The sequence below is a fragment of the Canis lupus genome, chromosome 20, assembly GCF_011100685.1.
Source record: "Canis lupus familiaris isolate Mischka breed German Shepherd chromosome 20, alternate assembly UU_Cfam_GSD_1.0, whole genome shotgun sequence".
Classification (NCBI taxonomy): Eukaryota; Metazoa; Chordata; class Mammalia; order Carnivora; family Canidae; genus Canis; species Canis lupus.
This window is the reverse complement of record NC_049241.1, coordinates 2,377,683-2,401,535: the sequence shown is the minus strand read 5'-3', so window position 1 is coordinate 2,401,535 and position 23,853 is coordinate 2,377,683. Positions and strand designations below refer to the sequence as shown.

The 23,853-nt window shown below is 53.6% G+C and overlaps 1 protein-coding gene across 9 annotated transcripts in view; it reads right to left on the bottom strand.

Annotated features, from left to right (window-relative positions):
• The window catches only part of EEFSEC (eukaryotic elongation factor, selenocysteine-tRNA specific), a 266,024-nt gene that overhangs the window by 32,122 nt on the left and 210,049 nt on the right, over positions 1-23,853 (bottom strand). For 4 of the 9 annotated variants that reach the window (XM_038565476.1, XM_038565470.1, XM_038565474.1 and 1 more), the window contains 2 exons: positions 13,925-14,081; positions 7,238-7,313 (listed from right to left, as the gene is read on the bottom strand). The exons of 1 other annotated variant lie outside the window; for it this stretch is intronic. In XM_038565476.1, the coding sequence (XP_038421404.1) occupies positions 7,238-7,313; positions 13,925-14,081 (233 nt within the window). Of the gene's footprint in view, positions 1-3,969; positions 4,159-7,237; positions 7,314-13,924; positions 14,082-23,853 lie in introns of those variants that run through there. 4 more of the 9 variants (XM_038565471.1, XM_038565472.1, XM_038565475.1 and 1 more) reach the window with 2 other exon arrangements.

Here is a 23,853-nt window from a genome sequence, read left to right as displayed (position 1 = left end):
GAAGAGCTTCTTATGACAGGTGACCCTAAGGGAAGACTCAGCAATGAAGGGAAGGCCCACTGTGAGCTGGTTGACCCCAAGGGAAGAGCCAGAGTGAGCTGGGTGAGTGGTATGGTACCAAACAACAATGCAATCACTGAATCTGTCCTCGACTTCAAACTCTGGGCCAGGTTCACACACATTGCTCCACACTGTTCTCTCAGTCATCCTACTCCACAGAAGAGACATAAGCCCAAAGGAGGCAGAGGAGCTGCTCGAATGTCTTAGCTGCTAATGATATGGGAGCTTAAACTCTCATTCTTGGCCCTGGGCTCTTTCTGCCCACACCAAATGATACCTTAAAAAGTCCTAGATGGAGAAGTAACCAAAAGTCCACTGGATGTCACTGGGTGAGCAGGCTCTGGGTGGCATTCTTATCTTCAGATTTTTAAGCTTTCTCTCTGAGACCATGCAACTTTTATGAGTGAGAACTTGTTCAGGATTAACACATGGCATTTGGATCTTTCTGGTTGATCCCATCCAGAAGTGACCCAGTCCTATTAGGAGAGCTCCCTGGAGATGTCCAGGCAGTGATCCCAACCTTTGAGCCATAATTAAACAAACATGGGGCCACAGGAGCCTCAGCTAGGAGCTATAAGTCCCTGACTCACTAGCAGGTGGCAGAAGCTCCTCTGGCCCAGGGCTGGGCCCTATGTGAACCATGAGTGGCTCCCTGGGGACAGGAGCTAGAACCAAGTGGTTGTGTGGCCTGGTAAGAGGGAACCAGGGGAGGATGAGGGCAAGAGCTAGGTGAGCCCTGAGTGCACATGCTGGGTGCCAGGTTTTGTCCCTGTTCTGGCCAGCCTGGCTCTGTACCCCCTGGAATCCTATACTCTGCTGTCTCCCAGTCCTCTTTCAGCACCAAGACTAGGGCTTTGTCGTGGGACAATGTGGGGTCCAGACCTAACTACCTCTCTGGTGCCCAGTTTTGCAACCTGTACAGGGCCTCAACAAGACATGTATAACCATGGAGACCAAGCAAGATGCTGGCTACCAAATCCTCAGCTTCAGGATGGTTCACATTGGTGCAATGACCAGTATTGTGGTTGCTCTTCTCACTGCCATCCCCAGGTGCACCTGCTGACCAGAAGGATCCTGGGGAAAGCTCAGCAGCTTGCTGGAGCAGCAGCCACGGCAATGGCAGCAAACCCTGGGCAAGCACTGACCGCACAGGCACAATGCTAAGCACCTGTGCGGATCACCTGCAAAAGCATGTGCTGGACTGGTTCCCTTCTGTCCTGAACGCAGTCTCTCCCAGGAGGGCTGTACGTAGTGTCAAAGGTGAAGGGTCGTCCCAGCATAAGACCCGGGGCAAGTGATTTAACCTATAACAGTTCCCAACTCCAAGGGCCATTCCAAGAATGAAATCATATAATTATGTAAAGCATTGAGGACCAGCGTCTGGCATACAGCAAGGGCCAAATGCTGGCCAGCAGCAGCAAGGGCCAAATGCTGGCCAGCAGTCTGCACTATGCCTGGCCCTCTGGTCACAGGCTGTTTTGTGCTCCAGCATTTGGCAGGGAAGGCCAGCCACACCCCTTCGTTAATAACAATAATTACCAAGGTTCTCTGAATATGTTAGGTGTTTTGGTTAATGTGGTGAATTTGGAACACGGGAGAACTGATGCACAGGGAGGTTCTTGTTACTCACACGTGTCTTTCAAGGTCTCAAGGTTTGGGGCACATGACCAGCTGCCATAGCAGTCCAGGGCACTGGGGATTAAGACATGAGATCTAGTAGAACTGCCTGAGCCAAGATTGTCCGTGATAGGATATGGGGCTGGCTTCTGATTTCTGGGACTTTCAGGTACTTAAGACTGCTGGTTGTTTGTTAGATTAGGCTTTCTGAAGAGACAGTTCTTAGCAAATTTCCCCTTACCACTGCCTGAAACGTTAAAGCAAATAATCATTTTACTCTGATGATTTTACTTAGGGAGTATAAATTCATATGGAAAAACACAAATTTCCCCCTCAAATCACAAACTGCTAAAAAACTGGACAGTTTTAGAGAGTGCTAAACAAACAAATATTTCTCAAGGAAGTCTCACTCAACTTGTAAGAATCCAGGTAAAGGTGCTATGTTCCTGGCACACCCCAGGCTGGAAAAAGCCTCTCCCTCCCTTTGAGAGTGCAGGGTCCAGCTCTCAGGGGCCTCCCGTCACCTCAGAGCCCAGAGAATATTCCAGAAGACAAGGCCTTCGGGAAGTAGGTACAGCACTACTGTGTTTAGACAGTGCAGGCACTTGGGCTGAGTGGGTTGTGACCTGAAGCATTCCTGAGGCCCACCCCATTGGACATGGGGTACCCAGAGGAGGCTGAGGTGGGGTCTGTTGGGGATGCCCCTGCTTGCTCCTCCTCATCCTGAACCCGGCAGATGCAGTCACCACAGCCTGCCCACCCTGCCTCCTGCCCTGCTCTCCACATACCTACTGCCCCAGGCTTGGGGCCTTCAGTCTCTCACTCTCCAACCAGCTGCCTGGGAGAGCTTTCCCACTGTGTCCCTGCCTGCATACCGCCCACTGTAGCTTCTACCATCTATTTAGACCAGTAGTTCTTAACCGGCGGTGGTGGGGCGGGGGGGAGAGGGGTTCTGGTCATGCAGGAGACACTTGGTGCTGTTGAGAGAAGCTTTTTTGTTGTTACAAGAGGAGAGGGCAGGTGGGGAGGGGTAGCTAGCATGGTGTGCTACTGGCAACCAACGAGCAAGGCCAGGGATACTGCTAAACATCCTACATGCACAGGGCAGCTCCCACCGCAGGGACGGCCCAGCCCCAAATGTCAGCAGTGCTGATGCTGAGGAATCCTGACCTGATAAAGGCCAGATGCCAAGCAGTGGCTTTAGGTCTCACGCCACAGACTGAAGGTGAACAGCAAGGAGCATCTCCAGGGGTTCAGCTGTGATTGACTACGTGTAAGACTCTGGGAAAAAAGTCCCACTGCGTTGAAAAACTGTTCCCAAATCACCATTTTAAACACACCAAACTAAACGAATTAGTAACATATAATGCATTTAGAACAGCATGCCACACATTAGAAGAAGCAAAGGGTATGCCATACTCCTTCTAGCCTCCATGCATTAGTGTACTCTGTTCCCTGTGTCCTAAATGCCTTTCCTCCCTTCCTTTACCTGGGAAAAAAACCCTGCACCTTCAAGCCAGCTCCAGAGTCACTGTACCTACCACTCCACTCTGGAAAGGAGTGGTCACCCTATCCTTCCTGTCCCCATTGCACGTAGGGCCCCTGTCACACTGCTTAACTTTCTGTAGTCATCTCTGCCATCCTTGTCCTGCTGGGGAGAGGCAGAAACCAGTTCCCGGGGTTCAGGGCTGATGATAGCCACAGGAGAGGGCCACAGCTGGAGCAAAGCAGGGAGACAGAGAGGCAGACAGAGACAGTGGACTCTGTAGGCTTCGGGAAGTAGCAGGTCCTCCCTGCACAAGCCCTGGCTTAGCCTCCACAGGGCTGTGGGAAAGGGGCAGGACACTCCTGGATTGGGCCCCACAGAGCCAGTTCTGCTGCAGTGCTGCCAGACCAGGGCCTTAGCCTTGACTTTCAAAGGGACTTCTTTGGTGTTTCCTCCATGCAGGCCACAGCTCTGCATGGCTCCGGGCCCCCTTCACACTAGCCGCCTCTGGGCCATGGGCTGTCTCCATCCCTCCCGTGTCCATCCCTCCCGTGACCCTGCTTATGACCACTTCTACCAGCAATCATGGCTCCACCGTGCACAGCGGGCAAACTAAATCACATGCGTCCCAGGTGATACGCTAGGATGTGAGAGAGCACCTCTGTGGGGTTCCTTCCAAACACGCACAACCTGAACGTAGTCAGGAACAAAGAGCAGACTGACCCAAAGAGTGCATTGGGACACAGACAACTCGGGTTCTTCAAAAACCCCTAGAAGCAGGGCAACAAAGTACAGGGTCAGAACCTCCCCAGAATCCTTCAGCAGGGAGAGGTTTTAAAAGACAGTATCGGGCCACCTGGGGAAAATCTGAAAGCAGGCTGTGTCTTAGACGGACTTCGGGTTTCTTGAGAGAGAATCACATTGTGGTTGTAGAGGAGGATGTCTTTGTTGCTGGGTGCACACACTGAAGTGCTGGTGTCACTGGCGTTCCACAGCTACCATGCAGATGGTTTGGCACACACAGAAAGCCAAGGTGACAACATGTTAACAACCGTGAAATCCAAGGGAATATGCGTATTCAATAAACTATTCTTCCAACTTCTCAGTGCAGTTCAAAGTATTTGAAAAGTTGGGTGGGGAAATAACCCATCTTATTGAAGCCGCCAAGGCCCCGAAAGGTTAATATTCTAGCCAGGATTCCAACTCACGTCTGGCCAACTCCAAAGCTCTTGTTCTTTGAAGGTCCCCTGCTTCCACCTCCTAGTGGGGGGGGGGGGGGGGGCGAGGGGGCGGGGGCAGGAATTGCCAAGCATGTACCAACCTCAGCCCTGCCAGTATCTTTCAGTAAAAGTCAATTTGGGCCTGGCGGGGGCCACTCTTGAGGTGGCTGGTTCAGAGCACTGATGAAGCCCCAAGGACAGGTTACTGAGGTTGCCCAAGAATCTGTGCCAGACAGTGTCTACAGTTGCGTCTGGGTGGGTGGGGAGAGCACATTTTAAAGGAAAAGAAAACCAGTTTCATTTCAAACCCCAGAGGGAACACACAACTAATGGCCTATTGTGCAAGGGCCTATTTATGGGAACACAACAATGCCCACAGCCTCAGGATTTCTTGAGGCCCCTCCCTTTGGCAACAAGACGAGTTTTCACTTTTCCTCTTTGCTGGATTTCCAGAAGCCTCTCCACGGAACGGTGACCATGAGAAATGCCCACTTCCATCTGGGGACTTCGGGGTCTGCTGGGTGGGTCATCTGGCTCCTCTAAGCCTCAGTGTACCCTTCAGAGAAATGGGATGGGGGCGGCAGGAGGATGGAGAGGCAGTGCCTTAAGGACCTGGCCCCAAAAGAAGCTAGACATGGTGGCCCCATTTGAGAACTGGGAGATTTCATGTAAAAACCCAGACCTTCAGTCTCTCTTGAAAAATGTGAAGACTTGATTGCACTGTGGCCGTGCTGCGGACCAGCAACACCTGTGTAGAGTGGAGTGGTAGCAGCTTGCTGGGACATGGCAGCCTCAGCTCCATTGCCCCACCTGGAAGGGCCTGTGTTTCCAGGCCTGGGTGTCCACACACGGCAGGCAGATCAGGGCATCTTTGTACACTGGCCTAAATCTCACAGCACCCCAAGACTGGATCATTACACCCCCTCCTCATTCATCAAATGCAACAGAGGCTCTGAAGGCAGTGAGCTGCCCCACTGTATCCAGGGATCACTATCTACAACATAGATGGTCGGTTGATTCTTAAATGCTGCTTTCTTAAAAACAAAAGGCAAAAAACTTCATTAATTTTCGTTTATAGGGGCACCTGGGTGGCTCAGTGGTTGAGTATCTGCTTTTCGCTCAGGGCATGATCTTGAGGTCTTGGGATGGAGTCCCGCGTCGGGCTCCTTGCAGGGAGTCTGCTTCTCCCTCTGCTATGTCTCTGCCTCTCTCTGTGCGTCTCTCATGAATAAATAAGTAAAATCTTAAAAAAAAAATTGTTTATACAGGAGGCACTTTTGGGACCATCTGCCATAACCTGCTACAGCTGGAGATGGGACCAGGGCCTCGGCTGGGTGGTGGCAATGCCCTGGCCCAGCCTAAGGGCAGCAGGGCCATACTCAGACATTTTGAATTGCATGAAACTTGCTCCACAGGAAGTCCTGGAAGCTCCGCTCTCCCAGCTGATGGCAGGAGGAGGGACCAACAGGTACATACATGCAGGCAGCTGGAGGCCCAGCTCTACTCCCCCGTTTCCAGGGCTCACCTGAGCCGCCAGCCAGCTCCTAACAGGGTAGGCCTGTAGAAGAGCAGCTGGTGCAGGGCTGCCTTGCCTTCCTGATGGGGTGAAGTGCCAAGACAAGGGACTCTTTCTGTTGTCCTGGCTTTGCTGTGTCTGATGGAGCCAGGGATATGGCCAAGCAGGTGACAGACATGGCTCCAGGCATGTTGCTAAGCTTGTCTTAGGGCCTTGTTTCCAAGGCTTAGTCTCCCTCCCCATAACATCTGATAGGGACATAAGCAAGAAGCTGGTCCCAGCTTCTGGATTCAGGGCCGAGGACTGGTCCATGGTGCCAGTCTTGCAGCATCTGTGAGCTAGGCCCATGGAAAGAGTTCATGGCTCTGCCTTGCAGGGTAAGAATGTGCTCCGGGTGGTCTGGAGAGCTACCTTTCTGCTATGTTAGACCTATGTTCATCCTTCCAGACATGGTGAGAACAGGGCTGTGACACCCTAGGGGGCACCAGGAGTTTTGGCTCCAATCTGGGAAAGCTGAGTATGGGCTTATTTGGCTCCTAGCCACCTCTAGGTACACCCTCCTGCCCCATGCAGCAGTACTTCTCTCAGTGGACTCAGGCCTCCAGCTGTACTCCCTCCAAGCCATTCCCTCCTTCCCCAGGGAGGAACCTTGGGACTATGCTGGGTCCCCACTAAGTGCCTCACCTGCAGGCCTGACTCCATGAGCCAGAGCTGGCCCGTGAGGCCCTCAGACGTGGCTCTGGCTTGTGGCCCTCCCTGCTGCAATCCTCAAAGGCACCCAAACACAGCCTTCTCCTTCCCTTGTGGTTGTCCTGGGGAAGTCCACTGATAGGGTCAGCCTTCTTTTCCAATATTACCTCCTCTGGGAAGCCTTCCTGGATTCCCATGCACATGACACAGGCCTGACTATCACTGTGTACTGCAGCAGCCTTCTGCCTCCCTGCTTTCTCTATGGCCTTCCTCAAACCATTCTCCAGAGGGTAGCCAGAGGGATCGCTTAAAAATGCAAATCAAATCAAGTCAGTCTTTCACTTAAGACCTGCTTTTGGTGGCTTCCCATAGACCCAAACTCCTACTGTGGTTCCTGGCCATGTCTCTGATGACATCTCCCTGCATCTGCCCAGCTTGCTCATGCCCTTCGAGGGTAGTCCCCTCATGGTCCCATGGCCCTTTGTGAACTCCTGAGAGGCACAGCTTGGCATCATCACAGGGTCACTGCTGCTTCCCTGTTGTCCATTCCTCTGACACACATCTGTGAATTGTAGTCCGGGGCCTTGGGAAGAGCATGTGCATGGGGTGGGAGCTGGGTGGGGTGGGGCATGGCTCTTTGAGCCTCACCTGTTACAGAGATGACAATACTCCTTCCTAGGGTTGACAGGAAGATGACTTTTCATACATCGCATCAAGGGACCTGCTGCAATGGAAATTTGATGTTGTATCCTATCACCGGCCCTCTGACAATTCCTCTCTGCATTAGAGGGTAGAGAGGAACAGCCTCCTAGGGCTCACCAGATTCCATGTGGTGGCCCCTGCCTGCTCATGTCACCACCCATTGGTTTCCTGGGTCCATTATCCCTGAAGATGCCGATCTTTTCTGCCTTAGAGCTTCACTCAGGCCTGTCCTTGCTGGGACACCGCCCCCACTCTGCTTGAAGGACTCCTACTCATCCTCCAGGGCCCCGGGATACCATGCCACTGCCACAGGAAGCCTTCCTAACCCCAGAGTTAATCTTGCTCTATACTCTCACAGCACCGCACACCTTCTCTGCACAGCTTGATGAAGGCTGCCAAGTGGAAATGCTTGGGAGATGCATTTGCCAATGCCATGGGCTGAACAGCCCCCAGATTCACATGTTGAACTCCTAACCCCATGCACCTCAGGATATGACTGTATTTGGAGAGAGGGACTTTAAAAGGGGTGATTAAGGTAAAATGAGATCACATGGGCACACCTTAATCCAATCTGACCAGTGCCCTTGTAAGAAAAGGGAATTAGGACAGAGATACGAAGAGATGTGTGGCCGTATGAAGAGACAGGGAGAAGACAGCCATCTGCAAGCCAAGGAGCGAGGCTGCTAAAGAAACCAGCCCCACTGACACCTTGATCCTGGACTTCTAGCCTCCAGAACAGAGAGGATAAGTGTTCTTGTTTTAAGTCATGCGGCCTGTGTTATTTATTACAGCAGCCCCAAAAGACTCTCACATCTAACCATGCTGCAAACCTCATGAGAACAGAGGTCACTGTGGTCCTTCTACAGCCTGGCACAAGGATGACACATAGGAGGGGCTCAAACACCCATTGTTGAATAGATGAATGATCAGCTATGAACTCCTAGAGCACATCTTCGTGGAGCCTGTGTGCCCAAAACCTGGCACTGCTGCTGATACAAGAAGGTGAGAGTAAAGAGCCAGAAAAGGGGGAGTGCATGTGTGCCAGGCGACTGGCCAGCTGGCCACCTCTGAGCTGGAACGGTGAGGTGTGCAGTGAGTCAGTGTGTGCCCCAGCCACTACCGGGCTTAGCCCCAGTCCTCCTCCCTCTGCCATGTCACCTTAGGCAAGTTGCTTGGGCTCCGTACTGGTTTGCGTCAATCCTCTGTGAAATGCACGTGCTGCCAGGCCCACCTCCTCGGGCTGCTGGGAGGGTGGAGTGGTTTGCTTACATGAGGGCATGCTCCCTGATGCAGAGCGAGAGCTCCAGAGCAGCTGCTGCCTGTGCCACTGCTGTCATCACCCACTGTGGGTCCTGCCTTCTGCTTTCCTGGAGGGCTGCTGTCCCTGCTGTGGGTCTTCATGCTGCACACTCTCCAGGCGACCCCACTCCCTCTGGCTGCTGGCTCCTCTGGCTTCAGACAACATTCCTGGACAGCTCTTAGAAGCCATGTGCCTAATGTTTCACCAATTACCTGCTCAGTCCAAGGGGGACACCTGGGATTCTGTTTTCAATCAGAAAGGTAATGTCTAATCCTTGTTTTTGACCAAATGCAAAGTGCCTTCCAGGGTCAATAAATGGGGAGGGGGCCTGGTAGCAGAGCCAATCTCAAAGTGAAAGATGGTAACTCCCCTTTCTCTGCCGTAGGGGCAGGGCCTTTGGTGGGCACGTGAGACCCCAGGTAAGAGGAGGTGCCTGGTAGGTGAAAACAACACACAACCATTGCTACCATTCACAAAGGCCTTGTCATGAGTCAGATACTGTGGCCAGAGCTTAATGATCTAATCTTTACTCCCTGCTTGAAGGTCAGAATCATTCCCTGGTGTTAGCACTGAGGGGCCGAAGCTCCAAGTGGGGATGGCCTGCTGCAATCAAAAATGGCTGCTTGTCTCTGCAGGCCATGCCCTGTACTGTGCCAAGGGACTCTCCAAAGAACTGGGCCTCCAGCACTTACAGCCCTGGCCTAGTCCACCTAACCCTCCTAGGCTGACCTGAGCACTGAGAGCCAGGGATGCAGAAGAGGTGGTGCTGCACTACTGGGTGCTCAAGCTAAGGATGGAGCACCCCAGGACTCTCCCTCCACAGTCAGTGTTCAGGATCTCCCTCCATCTAACACATTCCAGGACTTGAACAGGGCCTGGCACCTGAAGGGCCTGATAAACAGCTGACGAGAGACAGATGAATGGAGGTTCAGGGCTGCCCCAGAGTCCTGGGACACAAAAGGGAGGCTGTTTTGGCACACGGGTGTTAGGGCAGTCTGCCTGAACTGAGTCCTGGGAAAGAGTTTCTGAGAAAAGAGCCAGCAGGGAGGGCCTCTGAGCCTCTCGTTCCTGGTAGCTGCTGTGAGTCTCCCTGTGGACTGGACAGGCAGGCAGAGACTTGGGGCTCTTACTGATTGTGTAGCTGTGATCAAGGGGCCTCAGTTTCCCCAGCTGCAGAATGGAAAAGAGCTAGAAGAGACTCCTTCCTTTCTGCTCTGGCTTCCTTCTGCACAAGTGCTCTGGGCAGTACCAAAAAGGAGCACCAAGCGGTGGTCCAGAGTCAGGTGTACCTCCACAGAGAGGCACTGGTTTGTGTCTGCAGAGTGGTCCAGGCAGTGAGAGAGGCATAAGGCCCTGGGAGCAGGTGAGGTGAGCATTCCCGCAGCCACGGTAGAGGGGCAGAAAACGGAGCCCAGAGCAGGCCGCCAGGGCCTGGACTGGGATAGCACACCAAAGCCCTGGACACCTGGAGCTGGTTTCGGGGGGCAGAGCTGGAGCCAGGGTGGCCTAGGGACCCTCCTCAGAACACCTATCAGAGGTGAGCTGGCAGTGGTTCTCCAGGTATGCAACCTCTCAGGCCCACTGCTCAAGAGTCCGTCAAGCAGAATGGCTACAATAGTTCCCTTCTCCCTCACCACCCGAGGGACATAGCTGCATGTTCTCCCCTCCCCACCAGCCCTGCACGTGAGGAGCCAGGGCTCAGGGAGAGTGGTGGGCAGAGTGGTCGGCAGGGTGATGTGGCAGGGTGAGAGTGGTCAGCAGGGTGATGTGGGCCCAATCCCACTCTGACGTGTCCTATTATAGAATGCTGGGCAAGTTCACTGCTTATCTTCCAGGTCTCAGTGTCTTCATCTGTGAAATGGTGATACTCCAATGCCATGGGTGCCAACCTTTCTGGGGGCTTCATGGGGTCCCCCTCAGACAGCTGTCATGGCTCCTGAGTGACGCTCCTCCTGAAGAGCAGTAAGCAGAAGTTCCTTCTGGGTTCTTACTGCAAGTACAACTCCATACATTTCTTTTTTTCTTTTCTCATCTGTCTAGAGTCATTTAGTTGTGATTAGTAATAGCTGAAAGGGTATTAAAGATCACCCAAATGTGATGATCCTCAGTGTGAGTTAGCAGGACCCAAGACCTCTGTTTTGGGGTCTGATTGAGAACCTGGCTGCCCCACAGCAAGGTCAACTTCCTGACACGTACGAGGAGTGCTGGTCTCGGCAGGTGGGACAGGCCCATGGAGAGGATGAGGTCCTCAGTGGCCTCTGGTGGCTGTAGTTCTCAATAATTGCTGTTCTGGCTCTTCCAAGGTGAGTGTCTACTTGGAGCTCTGTGACATGGTCAGTTTCATTTGTGAGTTGTGTGGTCACCTGACTAGAGGCAGTGATACACATTACACCAGTGGTACCTGGAGCCTAGGGTTCTCTGGTGACAAGGCTGTAAGCTGCATGCACACTACAGACCATCCTCACCTATGCTACTAGCACAGACTACATTCAGTCCTCCCCAAACTGGCAGGTCCAGGAGCACCTTATGGGAGATGGGCCACTCAAAAAGCTTTCCATGTCATATCAACCTACTGTGTAATTTTAGGTTTCTGAGGCATTGTTTTGGAAGATACAATTGCATGCATATGTTCACCTTCTCCCCTAGAGTCAGTAAGAAGTGGCAGTCATGAGGGACAAGTGCCTTCCTCCCCTTTGCTCTTCTCTGCCAGGAATTCATCAAGGAGCTCATTTCCCCTGCAGAGTGGGGTATGTGGGGCTGACAGCAGCTATGGCTCCAGCTCACCTACTGGGCTGCTTCTCAGAGCAGGAGCTGGTGCTGGGACGCTGGGGTGGAGAGGAGGGCAGGAACAGCAGGACAGTACTTGCCAAGGTGAGCAGTGGCAGCCCAGGCCAGGCCACCTAGCACAAGGGGCTCTCCGACCACACGTGGACCCCATGGCATCCAGTTCTCTGAGACTGCAACTCTTTTCTTGTGGCTGGCGGGTCAGGCAGGGGCTGACCACCCAAATAGACTATGAGTAAGTCCCCTCTCAGTTCCCAAGGGCCTTCTGGAGATGGAGGAGACTAACCTGGTTCCATGATGAAGCAGCACTTGGAAGCAGAGACACTATGCTACGGGTAGGATCCTCAGGAGGAAATTCAACTCTGGTTGCAAAGTCCTCCACTGCTCTCTGTAGTAATGCGACCCAGTGGGTGTCTAGCTCATCTTGCAGGGCCTCCCAGCCTCCCAGGACTGACAAATGGAGGCCACTTTTTTGAAGGGAGCAGCTATTAAACATCAGACTTTCCAAATCTAAGACTTTCTGGGTCAGCCAGCGTTTTGGATGTCAGGATGGGGCTGTCCCACCAGCCCAGCCCCCCTGATTTCTGAGAGTATCTTGAGGGGGAAGCAATGGGCTTAGTGTCAATTCCCTATCTCAGAGTCCAGTGTCTATGGCAGGCCACCATAGTCCCCACTACTCTCTACTGCTGGCTACCTGGCCCTGTCGGCATCTGGCCCTGCCACCTGAGGTGAGAGGCCCCAGGGAGCACCCAGGCCTGGTGGTCAGGGGCAGATGGGAGGACAGCCAGATGATCTTTAGTCCAATCCCCTTTCCCTCACTGTGCTGCCCTGCAGAGCTAGCATCAAGGCTCATAGGCCACATTTGACCCCAGCCCCACCCACAATCTGTGGGCTGGGACAGCTCCTTTGAGCTGTTCCTGCTCTGGGAGCCTTAAATCGTGCAAGGCCAAAATCCTCAGCCTCCACACTCTGGCACATCCAGCTTGAGGCCAGCAATGCTCCTCCTCCTCCACCTGGCACTGGGTGTCTCAGGTTCACTGAAGATTCTTCTACAATTAATACCCTTCAAAAAGGTTAAAAGTAATTCTTTATGGAAGGAATCCACAGGAAAAGACAAGCAGGAGGAGGGTGAGCAGTGGGGTGGGTGGGATGAAGGAATCTGACCAGTTATATTTAATAAAAAGCTTAAAAGCCACAAACAGGAAGCAGACCTATTAAAAAGGCAACACTGACCTACAAAGGAATGTGAACTTGAGTCGACTGAAGCAGCGGTACTGTGTCTCCCTCCCTGTACTCCCACCCCAGCACCCAGGGCCCCCAAACAAGCCTCCTCTTGTACTCTGGCCTGTTCTGGGAACACCCTAACTCTGAGCTGGCCTTGGGCTAAAGGAAGGGAGCTGAGTGGAGCGTCGACATGATCCTACACACCCCCAAAAAGGAACAGACAGTGCTGTCCTTCCCTTGTCTGGACCAGCAGGGGGAGAGATGTATTCCAGGGTGCGGCTCCCCTAGCCCCAGGTAGCTCCCCTCCTATCCTCCTAGTAAGCCCCCACAGGTACAGGCCCAGGGCTCTGGGAATGGAGGTGTGGACCTTGGCCTGCCCCGTTCATGACCCATGTGTGCTCCTTGGAAGCTGAAGCAGAGCAGCGTGGACACTGGTTTGGTTGAGGTAATGACCAGATCAGTGGAGAGGACAGGACAGGAGCTTGAAGTGTTCCTTCCCTTGATGTCAGTGGGGCTCCCTCCTTCCCTTTGGTCAGGGCTGTAGTCAAGGGTTACCTCCTCAGAGAGGTCTTTCTTGATTGCCTGTCCATAGGCACACACACAGTGATTCTCTTCCTCTCCCTGCTTTACTTTTTCTGCGAGGTATAGTACTCACTGAATGTATTCCCACCTGTCCCCTCCCCCAAGCACCACAGCCTGCCTGGTGTGCGGTAGGACCTCCAAAAGATGGGTATGGGGTAAGTGCAGGAGTGATGGAAGAGAGGGCTGAATGAAAGAGATCCAAGGGCTCTCTTCCCAAGAACAATTGCACCCCCTTGATCCTGCCATGGACAAGTCCCAACTCAGATTGTGCAGAAGCTCAGCACCTACTGGTCTCCACTGGGCAAAAACATAGGTGGCAACTCATATTCTGGGAAACCATACTGGCTACTGGGGCAGTATGTCAGGCCCCTGGTGGTCTCTCTCACCAACTCTTCCTCCAAAGCACCTATCAGATCAATATCGGTACTGCATTTCACAGACAAGGTGGGTAATTCATCCAAGGTCAGCCCTGTGTGGTAACAGTGGAGCAGGAGCTCAGACTCACACTCTGACCCTGGCTCAGAACAGAGGCTGATTCCAAACCAGGCACTTCCAGGACCCACCCTGGCTCTCCAACCAAAAGCCTGTGGGACCAGAGGCCATGATGTTGAGTGGGCTGGGCCCTGTGTGTCAGCTCAGGCAGGCTGAGCATCCTGAGCCAAGGAGCACTGTCCATGCACTGTCTCCACCATCTCGCCATGTTTGCACAGTGCCTGCCAGTGGTAGGAAGCAACTGCACTCACCAGGGATGTGGATCTTGAACTTGCCACTCTGGCCGAAGGCGCTGTCAATGATCCCCAGCTCCCCAGTGGACAGGTGTACCTTGAGGCCCACGAAGAGCTGGATGTTGGTCTCCTTTTTGAACAGGGAACGGCCGATCACGCTGTGGTCATCCATCACCTGTCCCCACACACCCAGCCCCAGAGAGAGCATCAGTGTGTGGAGGAGGCCAGATCTGCCGCTGCTACCATCCCCCTCCCCCCAACCCCTTACCTGGTGATTTGCCCATCTCACTGACAATGGAACACACTGGAGCTACGTGGAGACCAGCCCTCATCACCACCATGACTTCTATTGAGCAGCCAGGCCCCCTACTAGAGCTTTATGTGGATCACACTTAGCACTACGGCAGCAGCAGGAGGGAGGCACAGCAGTCAGGCCATCCATCTAAGGTCACAGAACTCCCAGGGCTAAGGGAGCTCAGAATCCACAATCGCCCTACCAGTACCTGCCTCTCCACGGCCACTGCACCCTGCCTGTCCCCGAGCACTTGGCTAATGATGGCTGGCAGCACTCCTGAGGAAAGCTTGCATGGGCATCCCAGGTTGAGAGGAGGACATCCACTCTTGGAACCTGAGAGGAGGACATCCACTCTTGAACCTGCAGCAAGGCTTTCTAGAACTCACCTCACCCTCTCCCTGGTTTTCCTTCCTAGCAGTGTCTGAGAACCCAGGCTCTGCTCCTCCAGCTCAGTACACACATATGTATTTCAGCCACAGCTTTCCTCACTTTGTCAGAGCCTCTTCCTGGCCTGGCCCACATCTACTCTACAGCCCCACTGTGCCCTCTGAATGATGCCCTCCTACCTCGATCCTGGCAGAAGCCCCATCTTCCTTGGCTGCCCCCTGGCCAGACCCTCTGCTGCTGAACCTATGCCCCTCGCCTATTCATGGAGGCCCAGGCTGACAAAAGGGACATGTGTGTGCATAAAAAAGCCAACCTGGAGAGCCCTGATTTCAGCATGAGCTATGTTCACCTTGAACCTCTCCCCAAGGATTGAGCACAGGGAAGGCTGAAGTGTCACTCTCCCCTCCTGTGGCCTCTGGCAGCTCAACATACTCCCCTCAGGGAAGGTGGCATGGCTCCTTCCATGGCACCTAAAGCCCCCACCAGGTAGCCTCCCCTCCCCTGCCCTGCCCAGCTCCTTTGCAGGGCCCATGCCAGGAAGGTGCCAGGCCTCCGAGTCAAAGAAAGAGAAAAAGGGGCACGTGCGCGCGTGTGTCTATGCGCGCATGGGCGCACGTTACGGACTAGACCCTCTCCCAGATGATCTCAGAAGGTCTAACACAGAGCTTCTTCCTGAGATTTGCTGCTACTTTGGAGCAGAACTCCTGCTCCATCTGGCATCTAGCATGCTGGGTCCCACACAGCTGCCACCGGGGAAATGGGGGAGGCTTCCTTTTGCTCTCCAGGCCCTGTGCACTGGCCTGGGTTCTTTTGGGGACCGGGGTCGAGTCTGAGCTGGAGCTAGCCCAGGCAGCACTGTGGAGGCCAGAAGCACTGCCAATGGTGGGACTTGCCACCTCCATGTCCTCTCCTCCTGAGGCTGAGCCTCATGGGGGAACCCCTGTGGGCTGTACTGTCCTCAACCTCAGAAACATCTCACTTCTGCCCAAGACGCCAAGATTTGGCTAAGGGCCCCAGATGGATTGTTTTGAAAGGCAGAAACTGTCCCATTTACCCTAAAACCCTTTTAGAAAAACATATCCTATTCTATTTGATTCATAGTGCCAGATAAAAGGTACTTGCATTCCTCCTCTCCCCAGTGATGGATGAATCGGATACAAATAACGATAAGAATAATCATTTCCACTTGCACAGCCCTTTATAATTCACAAATCTCATTCCCACACATGAACTCCTCCTCGTCCTTCAGGACTCAGCTCTGCAGAGCTCCCCTGTGGGTTGGCTTGCTGTGGGCTCTGACCCATCTGTGGGTGCTGCTGGGTGAAATGAATGGAGGTGGCTCCTCTGACTACAGACATGGGGAGTGAGAGCCAGCAGATGTGATCAGCCCCGTATGTTTTCCCGGGCTTCCCAGCTCCCAGGTGTCCTGTCTCCACTCCAGCAGAGTAGCCTGCATGTGGAGCTCCGTTTCCAGCCTGGCAGGAGCTGGGAGGCAGGAGCCCAGGAGGCAGGAGACCGGGAGGCAGGAGTCTGGGAGACAGGAGCTTGGGAGGCAGGAGCCCAGGAGGCAGGAGACTGGAAGGCAGGATCCTGGGAGGCAGGAGCCCAGAGGCAGGAGCCCGGAGGCAGGAGCTCGGAAGGCAAGAGCCCGGGAGGCAGGAGCCCGGGAGGCAGGATCTGGGAGTCAGGACCCGGGAGGCAGGAACTGGGAGGCAGGCCTGCCTATCACATTCAGCAGCCTAGTCTGGTATAGTAGGGACCCAGGAAGTTCAGCTGAACTGAGCCGAAGGCTCTGGACTAGCTATTTCATGTTCCCCATGACCAGAGGTGCTCACTGCCACTTCCCATCCTAAGTTCAGCCTGTGCTGCTGAGGGCGGGGCCACCTGTCCTTAGGAGAAAGAGACTGACTCAGAACACCTCAGCCTATGACAGAGGCATTTGGCGGGGTCCCCAAGCCCTCAAGCATCCTTGTCTGCAACGGATTTTCATTTCTACTTCAGGGCAGTTATAGGCAAGACCTGAGGGAACTGCAGTCACCACAGCCAGCCGTACACTGGAGGCTCAAACCCAAGTGTGGTGGGCCTTTGCAGAGCCTAGGGTGAAGCATTCAAAGACTATGCTGACCCCCTCCCTCCACCAAGATGGAGAAGCAGGCAGGTCTGGGGCTGCTGGGATGCCCTGGGCTACTCTGGGCAGGCTGTGTGGGTCCCAGGCCTTTGCTAGCCTGTGAGACAGAGCCAGCTGATAGCATGTGCCCAGCATCATGGCTGGCCGAGAAATGACAAACACATGGTCCTGGTACCAAGAGCTTACAACTTACGTAGACAACCACCTTATAAAAGGCACCACAGGGATACAATGGGCAATCCAGGCAGAAAATTCACATCAAATTTATAATGTCCTTCCTTTCTCCCACAAATACTTATTGAGAGCCTACCATGTGCCAAATCAAAAGCTCCTGCCTCAAGAGGCTCCTGTATGTCCATGGGGAAGGCAATTACATTCTCCCTCCGTCCCATTGCCTTTGGACTGCTCACTGGCAGACAGGGTGCCCCCATCTCTGGGCAGGCCCCCAGTGCCCAGCAAGGGCTCCAATCAAGGCCTTCAGACTTGGGCCCCTCCTGCACCCTGGCCCTTACTCCTCTGCACACCCTGGTCCTGTCCCTGTCTTCAGAACACAGATCACTCCCTGATATGCTTTATCTATTACTTGTTCACTCCTCCCAAGCAGGCCAAGGTCCATGAAAGCAGAAACACATCTCTCTTCTCCACAGTTGCATTTCCTGTGTGCCAACAGGCACTTACTACATGCATGCTCCTTGAATGCCTAAGTCAATGTGGAACACGTACCTGTGATTGCTGGTACATCCTGCCTATGGCCTTTCATTCTTTTAACACTTCATTGAGACATAATTGATAAATAACATAAGCATGTACACGTTAGGTAAGTAACTTGATAATTTGGGATATACATATATACCCATGAAACCATTACCATCATTGAGCCAGTGAACATAATGAACACATCGATCATCCTGCCACCCTCTTCCCAACTCTGTATCCACCCCAGATCTTACTCAGTTCTCCTAGGCTCCGCTCAGACAAGCTTTCCTTCAGACCCTCTCCCACAAAGCAGGCACCTCCTGTCCCCAGGCCCATCTGTGTCCCTCACCAGACAGACTGGAAGTTCTATCTTACAATGCCCTGACCCACAACAGGTCCCAGTAAGTATGCACACAATATGCAAGTGGGGAGGGAGACACTGGTGACAGAAGGTGACTCTTGGTTCTCTGGGGGCAAAAGAAAATCACTCAAGTGGACTTGTGGTTGGGGGGTACGTTTCATTAAAGAGGGAGCTGACAGCCTTGCCTTGTACCTAGTTCCCTCCCACACCTCAGTGCTGGTCATCCCTCATCACGTTGGAGCATGGCGGCTCATCTTGTGGCCTTCCAGTGGGCCTGGTGGCTGGGCTCTACCATGACCAGGGCCCTGGGGTGGCAGGCATGCTACCTATTAGCATAAAGGCATTTCATAAGACTTTTTACTGCATCTTCTCCCCTGCCTTCCCCTTTCTCTTGGTTATAGAATATTAACTTAAAAAGCTAAATGCTACAGACACAGCCGAGGATCCATCTTCCCCCTGCAAGCCAAGGACTTGCAATGAGGGCAGACTAATTTTATTAACTTCAGGGGAACTTCAAAAAGCTTCAGGGGTTCCACGGCAGACTGCAACGACCCCAAAGTTGGTTTAAGTGCTACATAAACAAAAGCCTAGGGCTGGGGAAGCCGAGGGCTCCTGGCCCTTCTTGTTTATGTTCTCATCTGACCAAGTGGGCCAGCGTGCGGGCTGGCGGGCCCTGTAATCCTGCTGGTGTGTGGTGCCGGTCAGTTCACTGACCTACATTACCACAATATTTTTTTAAGCATCCGGAATAAGGAGAGGAGCGAATGGGCTTTTTCTGACCCTCTGAGGAGGGGCCTGAGGGGCAGTTTAGAAAGGATTCAAGTTCAAAGGGAGTGCCTCTGTCACTCCTGTTTTACGGCTTGGCCAGAAGGCATGACAGCACAGATTAGGTGTCATGTCCCACTAACTTCTGTGTCTTTGATTCAACCTGTAGGGCCAGGCAACATGGGTGAGAAGGCGGGCCTTTGGCACACTGCTGCAAACCCAGTGTGGTCTCAGGAATGTTGGCACTCCCTACTCCTGCCCACCGATGGCCTGCACTGTCATTCCCAGCATCCTGAGTGGATCCTTCCAGGAGTGGGAAGATGGCCTAGATGGGCACTATGGACACAAGCTGCTGAGGCAGTTAGAGAAGCTGGTAGCAAACTCCTCCTCCCTCAGACCATCCAGCCCTCTGCACTTTCTCTCCCCTCCCACCCTCAGCAGATGACAGCCACCTCCACATCATTAGTTAATTTTCAGAAAAGTGCTGTAGGGATTCAGCAAAGTGAAAGGACTTGCTCAAAGTCATGCATTCCAGCTTTCCCTGCATTCACCCCCACGGCAAGAGAGCAGAGGAGGTGGGGGTTTGGCAGCAGTGACTGAGCCCAGCCAGGGCATTTCCTACCCTCGGGACTCCTCCGAGTCATTCCATGACTGGCTGCACCCAAGCTGGCTTCCAAATCCAGCCCAGGGGCAGCAGAGCAGCCCTATCCCTGCCGGTCCCAGTTCCTGAAAGCCCCAAGCTATTGGAGGAGCCTATCTCAACTGCAGAGAGGGAAGACAGATGGAGCCTGGCCACTATATGCAGGAACTGAGGTGCGTCCCAAGCACCTGATTATCAAAGGAAGATCTGCCAGCCCAGTGGATGCAGTACACTTCATGGCTGTCAAGGGCTTCTGGTTTGCTCTGGGGCCAACTTGCTGCCAGCCCAAAATACACTGAGGGCCAGTGAGGCAAGCTGCTGACCAACCCCCCCCCTCCCCTGGGGCCTCCCCAGTTTCCTCATCCACAAAATGAGGCTGGAGTGAGTAAGCTTTCCTTTACCGATGGTTATGGGGCCAAGAGGCAAGTCACCCTTCTGGTAAGATTCCAGTACAGGCCATGTATGGGGACATGGGCGCACTGGAGACAAGAAAAGACTAAGAAAGAAGGCTAAGAGGATGAGGACCAGGTATGAGGGAAGACAGAAGGAGATGAGGCGATTAGCTGCAGCTAAGAACAGACTTGAATGCTATTGTCCAACATAGCTCTTAAGGTTTCACACAGAAGGGCCAATTCTGGAAGGAATGCCAAGCTCCTTCTTGTGCAGTGGGCCAGAGCCTGGGCTCTGGAACCAGCCTACTTGGGCTCAAAGCCCTGGTCTTGTGGTCTTGGAGACTCTGGCCCACGGCCTAACCACTGTGGGCCTTAGCTCCCCATCTACAAAGTGAGTTAAGAGAGTTATGGCAGGTTCACACAGAGCTGTCCCACACTTCCTAGGCAGGGGTTCTTCTTCCCTCAGGACCTACCCCACTGCACCACACACAGGAAGGTGGGGGGGGGTGCAGGAGCAGGTCCTGTGTCCCCAGCCCTACAGGGTGCCACACGCAGATGTGAGCCAGCCACAGAGCCTGGAAGGGGCAGGAACAAGGCCTATGTGTGGGTCTTGGCTCAGCAGCAATTTGTCTGCACCAGCTGCCCCAATTGGTGGTCCTGGAAGTCAGGAACTGGCCTAAATGTGTTTCTGCATCCCCAGAACAGGAGCCCTCCAGATATTCCTGGGGGTGGTGTGCTGAGAGAGGACTCACAGATGTCCAGTGTGAGTAACTTCATTCAAAGTCTGGCTAGAGAGAGGGATGGATGATGGCCCTTCTTGCTAGAGGCAGTGAGGCCAGCATCTCTGGGAAGCTTCTGGAAGACCTGGGGTCATTGTTTGTCCTGGGTGTTAGAGGGCAGGGCTGGAGGAAATGCATTTTCTCCGCCCTATTCATCTCTAGAATATGTGTGCATGCCCAGTGGTTGGGCTTGTCTCCAAGTTATAGATTCTTCCAGCTAAAAGAGAGACCTCAGAGATCGGACACCAGCACATCCAATGAGGAAAAACCTTCAGAGAACAAACAGTTGGAGGCTTTTCATTTTGAAATCAATCATTGTGACGTCAAACCAAAAGAAATGCATGTGGGACTTGTTCAGCAGGCCTTGCTCCTCGGAAACAATGCTGAACCTAGGCCAGCACAGCTACAACAATAACTCTAAGTGGGGACTTTCACTGTTTGCATGAATATTAGCCTTTAGTCACCAGAGAGTGAGTTCCCAAAGAGCAGTCACTGGTTGCGCATGGAAGCCCAGGACCTCGCTTATGCGCCGGGCAAGTCCCTACTGTCCCCAGCCTCTGAGTGGGGACCTGGCTGCCAGTGCACATAATTATGTCATTACATGTGTGTGTCTCTCTCAGGGCCCAGCTTCCATGATGAGGCTTGGGAACTGCCCAAGTTCTGAAGCGATGATTCTAATTCAAATTAGAGAACTGGCATCAAGCAAAGAGGGGCAGCCAGCTGTGCAGTGGGGCCCCAAGTTACTTGCTCAGTCGGCTGTGAGGAGGACTAAAGCAAGAGGAAGGGCTGGGGGGTTTGAGTCTAGACTGCGTTTTCCAGCAACAGGACTTTGGGCAAGGGACTTCCCTGATCTCAGTGTGTTCCTCTGAAAAGGCTGGGTTTTTTTTTGTTTGTTTGTTTTTTAGGGGTGTTGGCAAGAACAACTAAGACATACTTGGAAACCAAGAGATGGAGAGTTATCTAACTGAAGAAAAGCAGGGATGCTGACACCTACTCTGCACAGACTACATGCTGGCGGCTGCTCTTGGGACTCTGGTTCTCTCCCTTGTACCCTCTATCCTATAGCGAGATCTTCGCTGAGGACACAACCAGGGAAGGGATCCACAAGGCAAGAACTCAGAAGTTGCCTGGATCACCAATGAGGCTGGCACACAGGTGGTAATTCTCCCAGGGCACTTGACAGGCACCAGGATCGACAACTTCCCTAAGAGTCCCTGCAATGCTGCTGTTCTGGTGTCACCCATCCTTATTTGGCATCAGAAACATCACGCCCAGAGGATACCTTTTCTTCTTCCCCAGTTACAGGGCAATGGCTTGGTATGGCAGGGAGAGGGAGGCCCTGGAATGGCCTGCAAGGTAGGGCCGCTCCTCCACCAGCCACAGTGGGACTTTGGGCAGGCTTTATCACTTCTTTGAGCCTCACTGTTCTCTTCTGGGAAAACAGGGTGAACGTATCCACCTCCAATGTTATTATGAGAAGGGGCAAGGTTCCTAATGTGAAAGATTGCTTTAAGTGACAACCAACCTCACTGCAATCCGTGGTGTCAACCCAGGAAAGGAGAGCAGCTTTCAACCCATCTCATTTGGTCAAGTGAGTTGCAGAGGCCCAGTGAGGAGGTCCGGGGCAGGCCAGGCTCTGGGCATCACAGAAGGCGCCCACCCAAGGAGGCATCTGCCCACCTCTGTCCCAGGGGTGGGCAGGTCCCTCGCTCGTCCATAGCAAGCCACACGTCCCAGTTCCCTGCACCCTGTCAGCATGCTCTCCAGTGCCCTGGGCACATTTAACAAGCTTCCCTCCATGGTTCTGTCTTCCATCACTCAGGCACCGATTCAAGTAAAGCTGTCTGTCTGGGGCTCATAAGGAACCAAGGCACGGCTCGAAAAGGCAGTTATATTTTCATGGAGGAAAAAGGGGACATTTTAGTGAGCACTTGCTTCATGCCAGGCCCTGTCCTCGGCCCTCAGCAGTGTGATCTCATCAACTCCCCACTGCAGCTCCTTTACAGAAGAAATCAGTTCTGGGGATGGGGAGGGGGTGTTGGGGAAAGAGTGACTTGTCTATGGCCAAGCTGGGCCAATCCAGAGCCAGCTCTTTCCAGTGCCTTGACCCTGTGTCTGTATTCGACCAAAAAAGCAATCTTTAAAAGGAAGCTCACAGGCACTTCAGCAGCTGAGTAAGACTCTCCACTATCAGATGCTGACACTTGGAAGGGAGGGGAGGGGCTGAGGGCTTGGGCTAGGGCTGGAACACTAGGACAGCCATCTGATCTCCTTCTGCTTCAGGGGGTACCTCTGTTTTCTCAAGTAGCCTGGGAGCGGACACAGCCTTCAGCCTGCTGGATGGGGCCCAGGGCCGCAAGAGTTAGCAAAGTGGCCGCAGGGACCAGGTAGATCATAGTGCCACTTCCTCCAAGGGCTGGGGTCTGCTAGCTGGTCCCTGCTCAGGAAGGACCGCAGGGAGCCTGGGCTGGTCTGCAGCCTGGCCATAAGCTCTCCAGTGCCCTGGGCACATTTAACAAGCCATCAGCAGTGGAGTGGGGTGAGCCAAGAGCTGGGAGGCAGCAGTACTTTAGACTTCAAAGCCAGCCAGCACTCCTGGTGGCGTCTGCATGTTTACACTTCGTTGGGCTCATGCTGCAGGCTCCCTGGTCCAGCCCTAAGGCCTTCCCCATCCGGCACCAGGGTGCCAGAGCCAGGATGGTCGGCATGCCTGGCCTGATCCCACTGCAGGAGAGGTGTGGATGCCAGTGTCTTGCCACCACCCCAGCTGGGAACCCAGGCATTTGTGTCCTCAGGAAAGTCCAAGTATATAACAATGAAGAGAGCCAATGCTTAACAATGGCCTACTGTGCCAGGTATAGCACTCACCATTTTATATGTACTTGTCTCCCTGCCCCACACCAGCCCATGCAATAGGGAGCATAGCCCCTGTTTTTCCAGTAAGGACACTGAGGGAAAGAGACTCCCCCAAAGTCTCACACCTGTGCAGGGGGCCATCCAGCATCCCCTGGGGCCCTGGCTGGAACCCGAATTCCCTGTGCCTGCAGACACTGCCATACTTGGTCCACTCCTCTTCTCTCCTCTCCTCCAGCCCTGGTCACAAAGAGGCATCCCCTTGGTCCTGTGTGCCTGTCTCCTCAGCCTGCCACACCCTGAGACCCAACTTCACAATTAGTGGCAGGCCAGCCATGGTAGCTAAGGTGTGAGTATTGTCTTTACCTTGGCCATGAGGTTGGCCCAAAGGGATTTTTGAGTAAGAGCTGGTGGGACCACCTTTGTTTAGGAGAAAACGATGTGGTTGGAACTGTGTAAGCAAGCTACTGGGGCAAGGCGGGAGGTGAGGAGGGCCCTTGGGGTGTGGCAGCAGGCGGAGGTGTGAAGTGGAGCACGGCAGGGCAGGCAGCACAGAGTACTCTGTGTCCTCCGCCAGGAGCTCTTGTCCGCCCCACCTTCTCCCATGCAATTGTTACACATGAGGAAACCGCCCCACACTAAGTAGCTTCA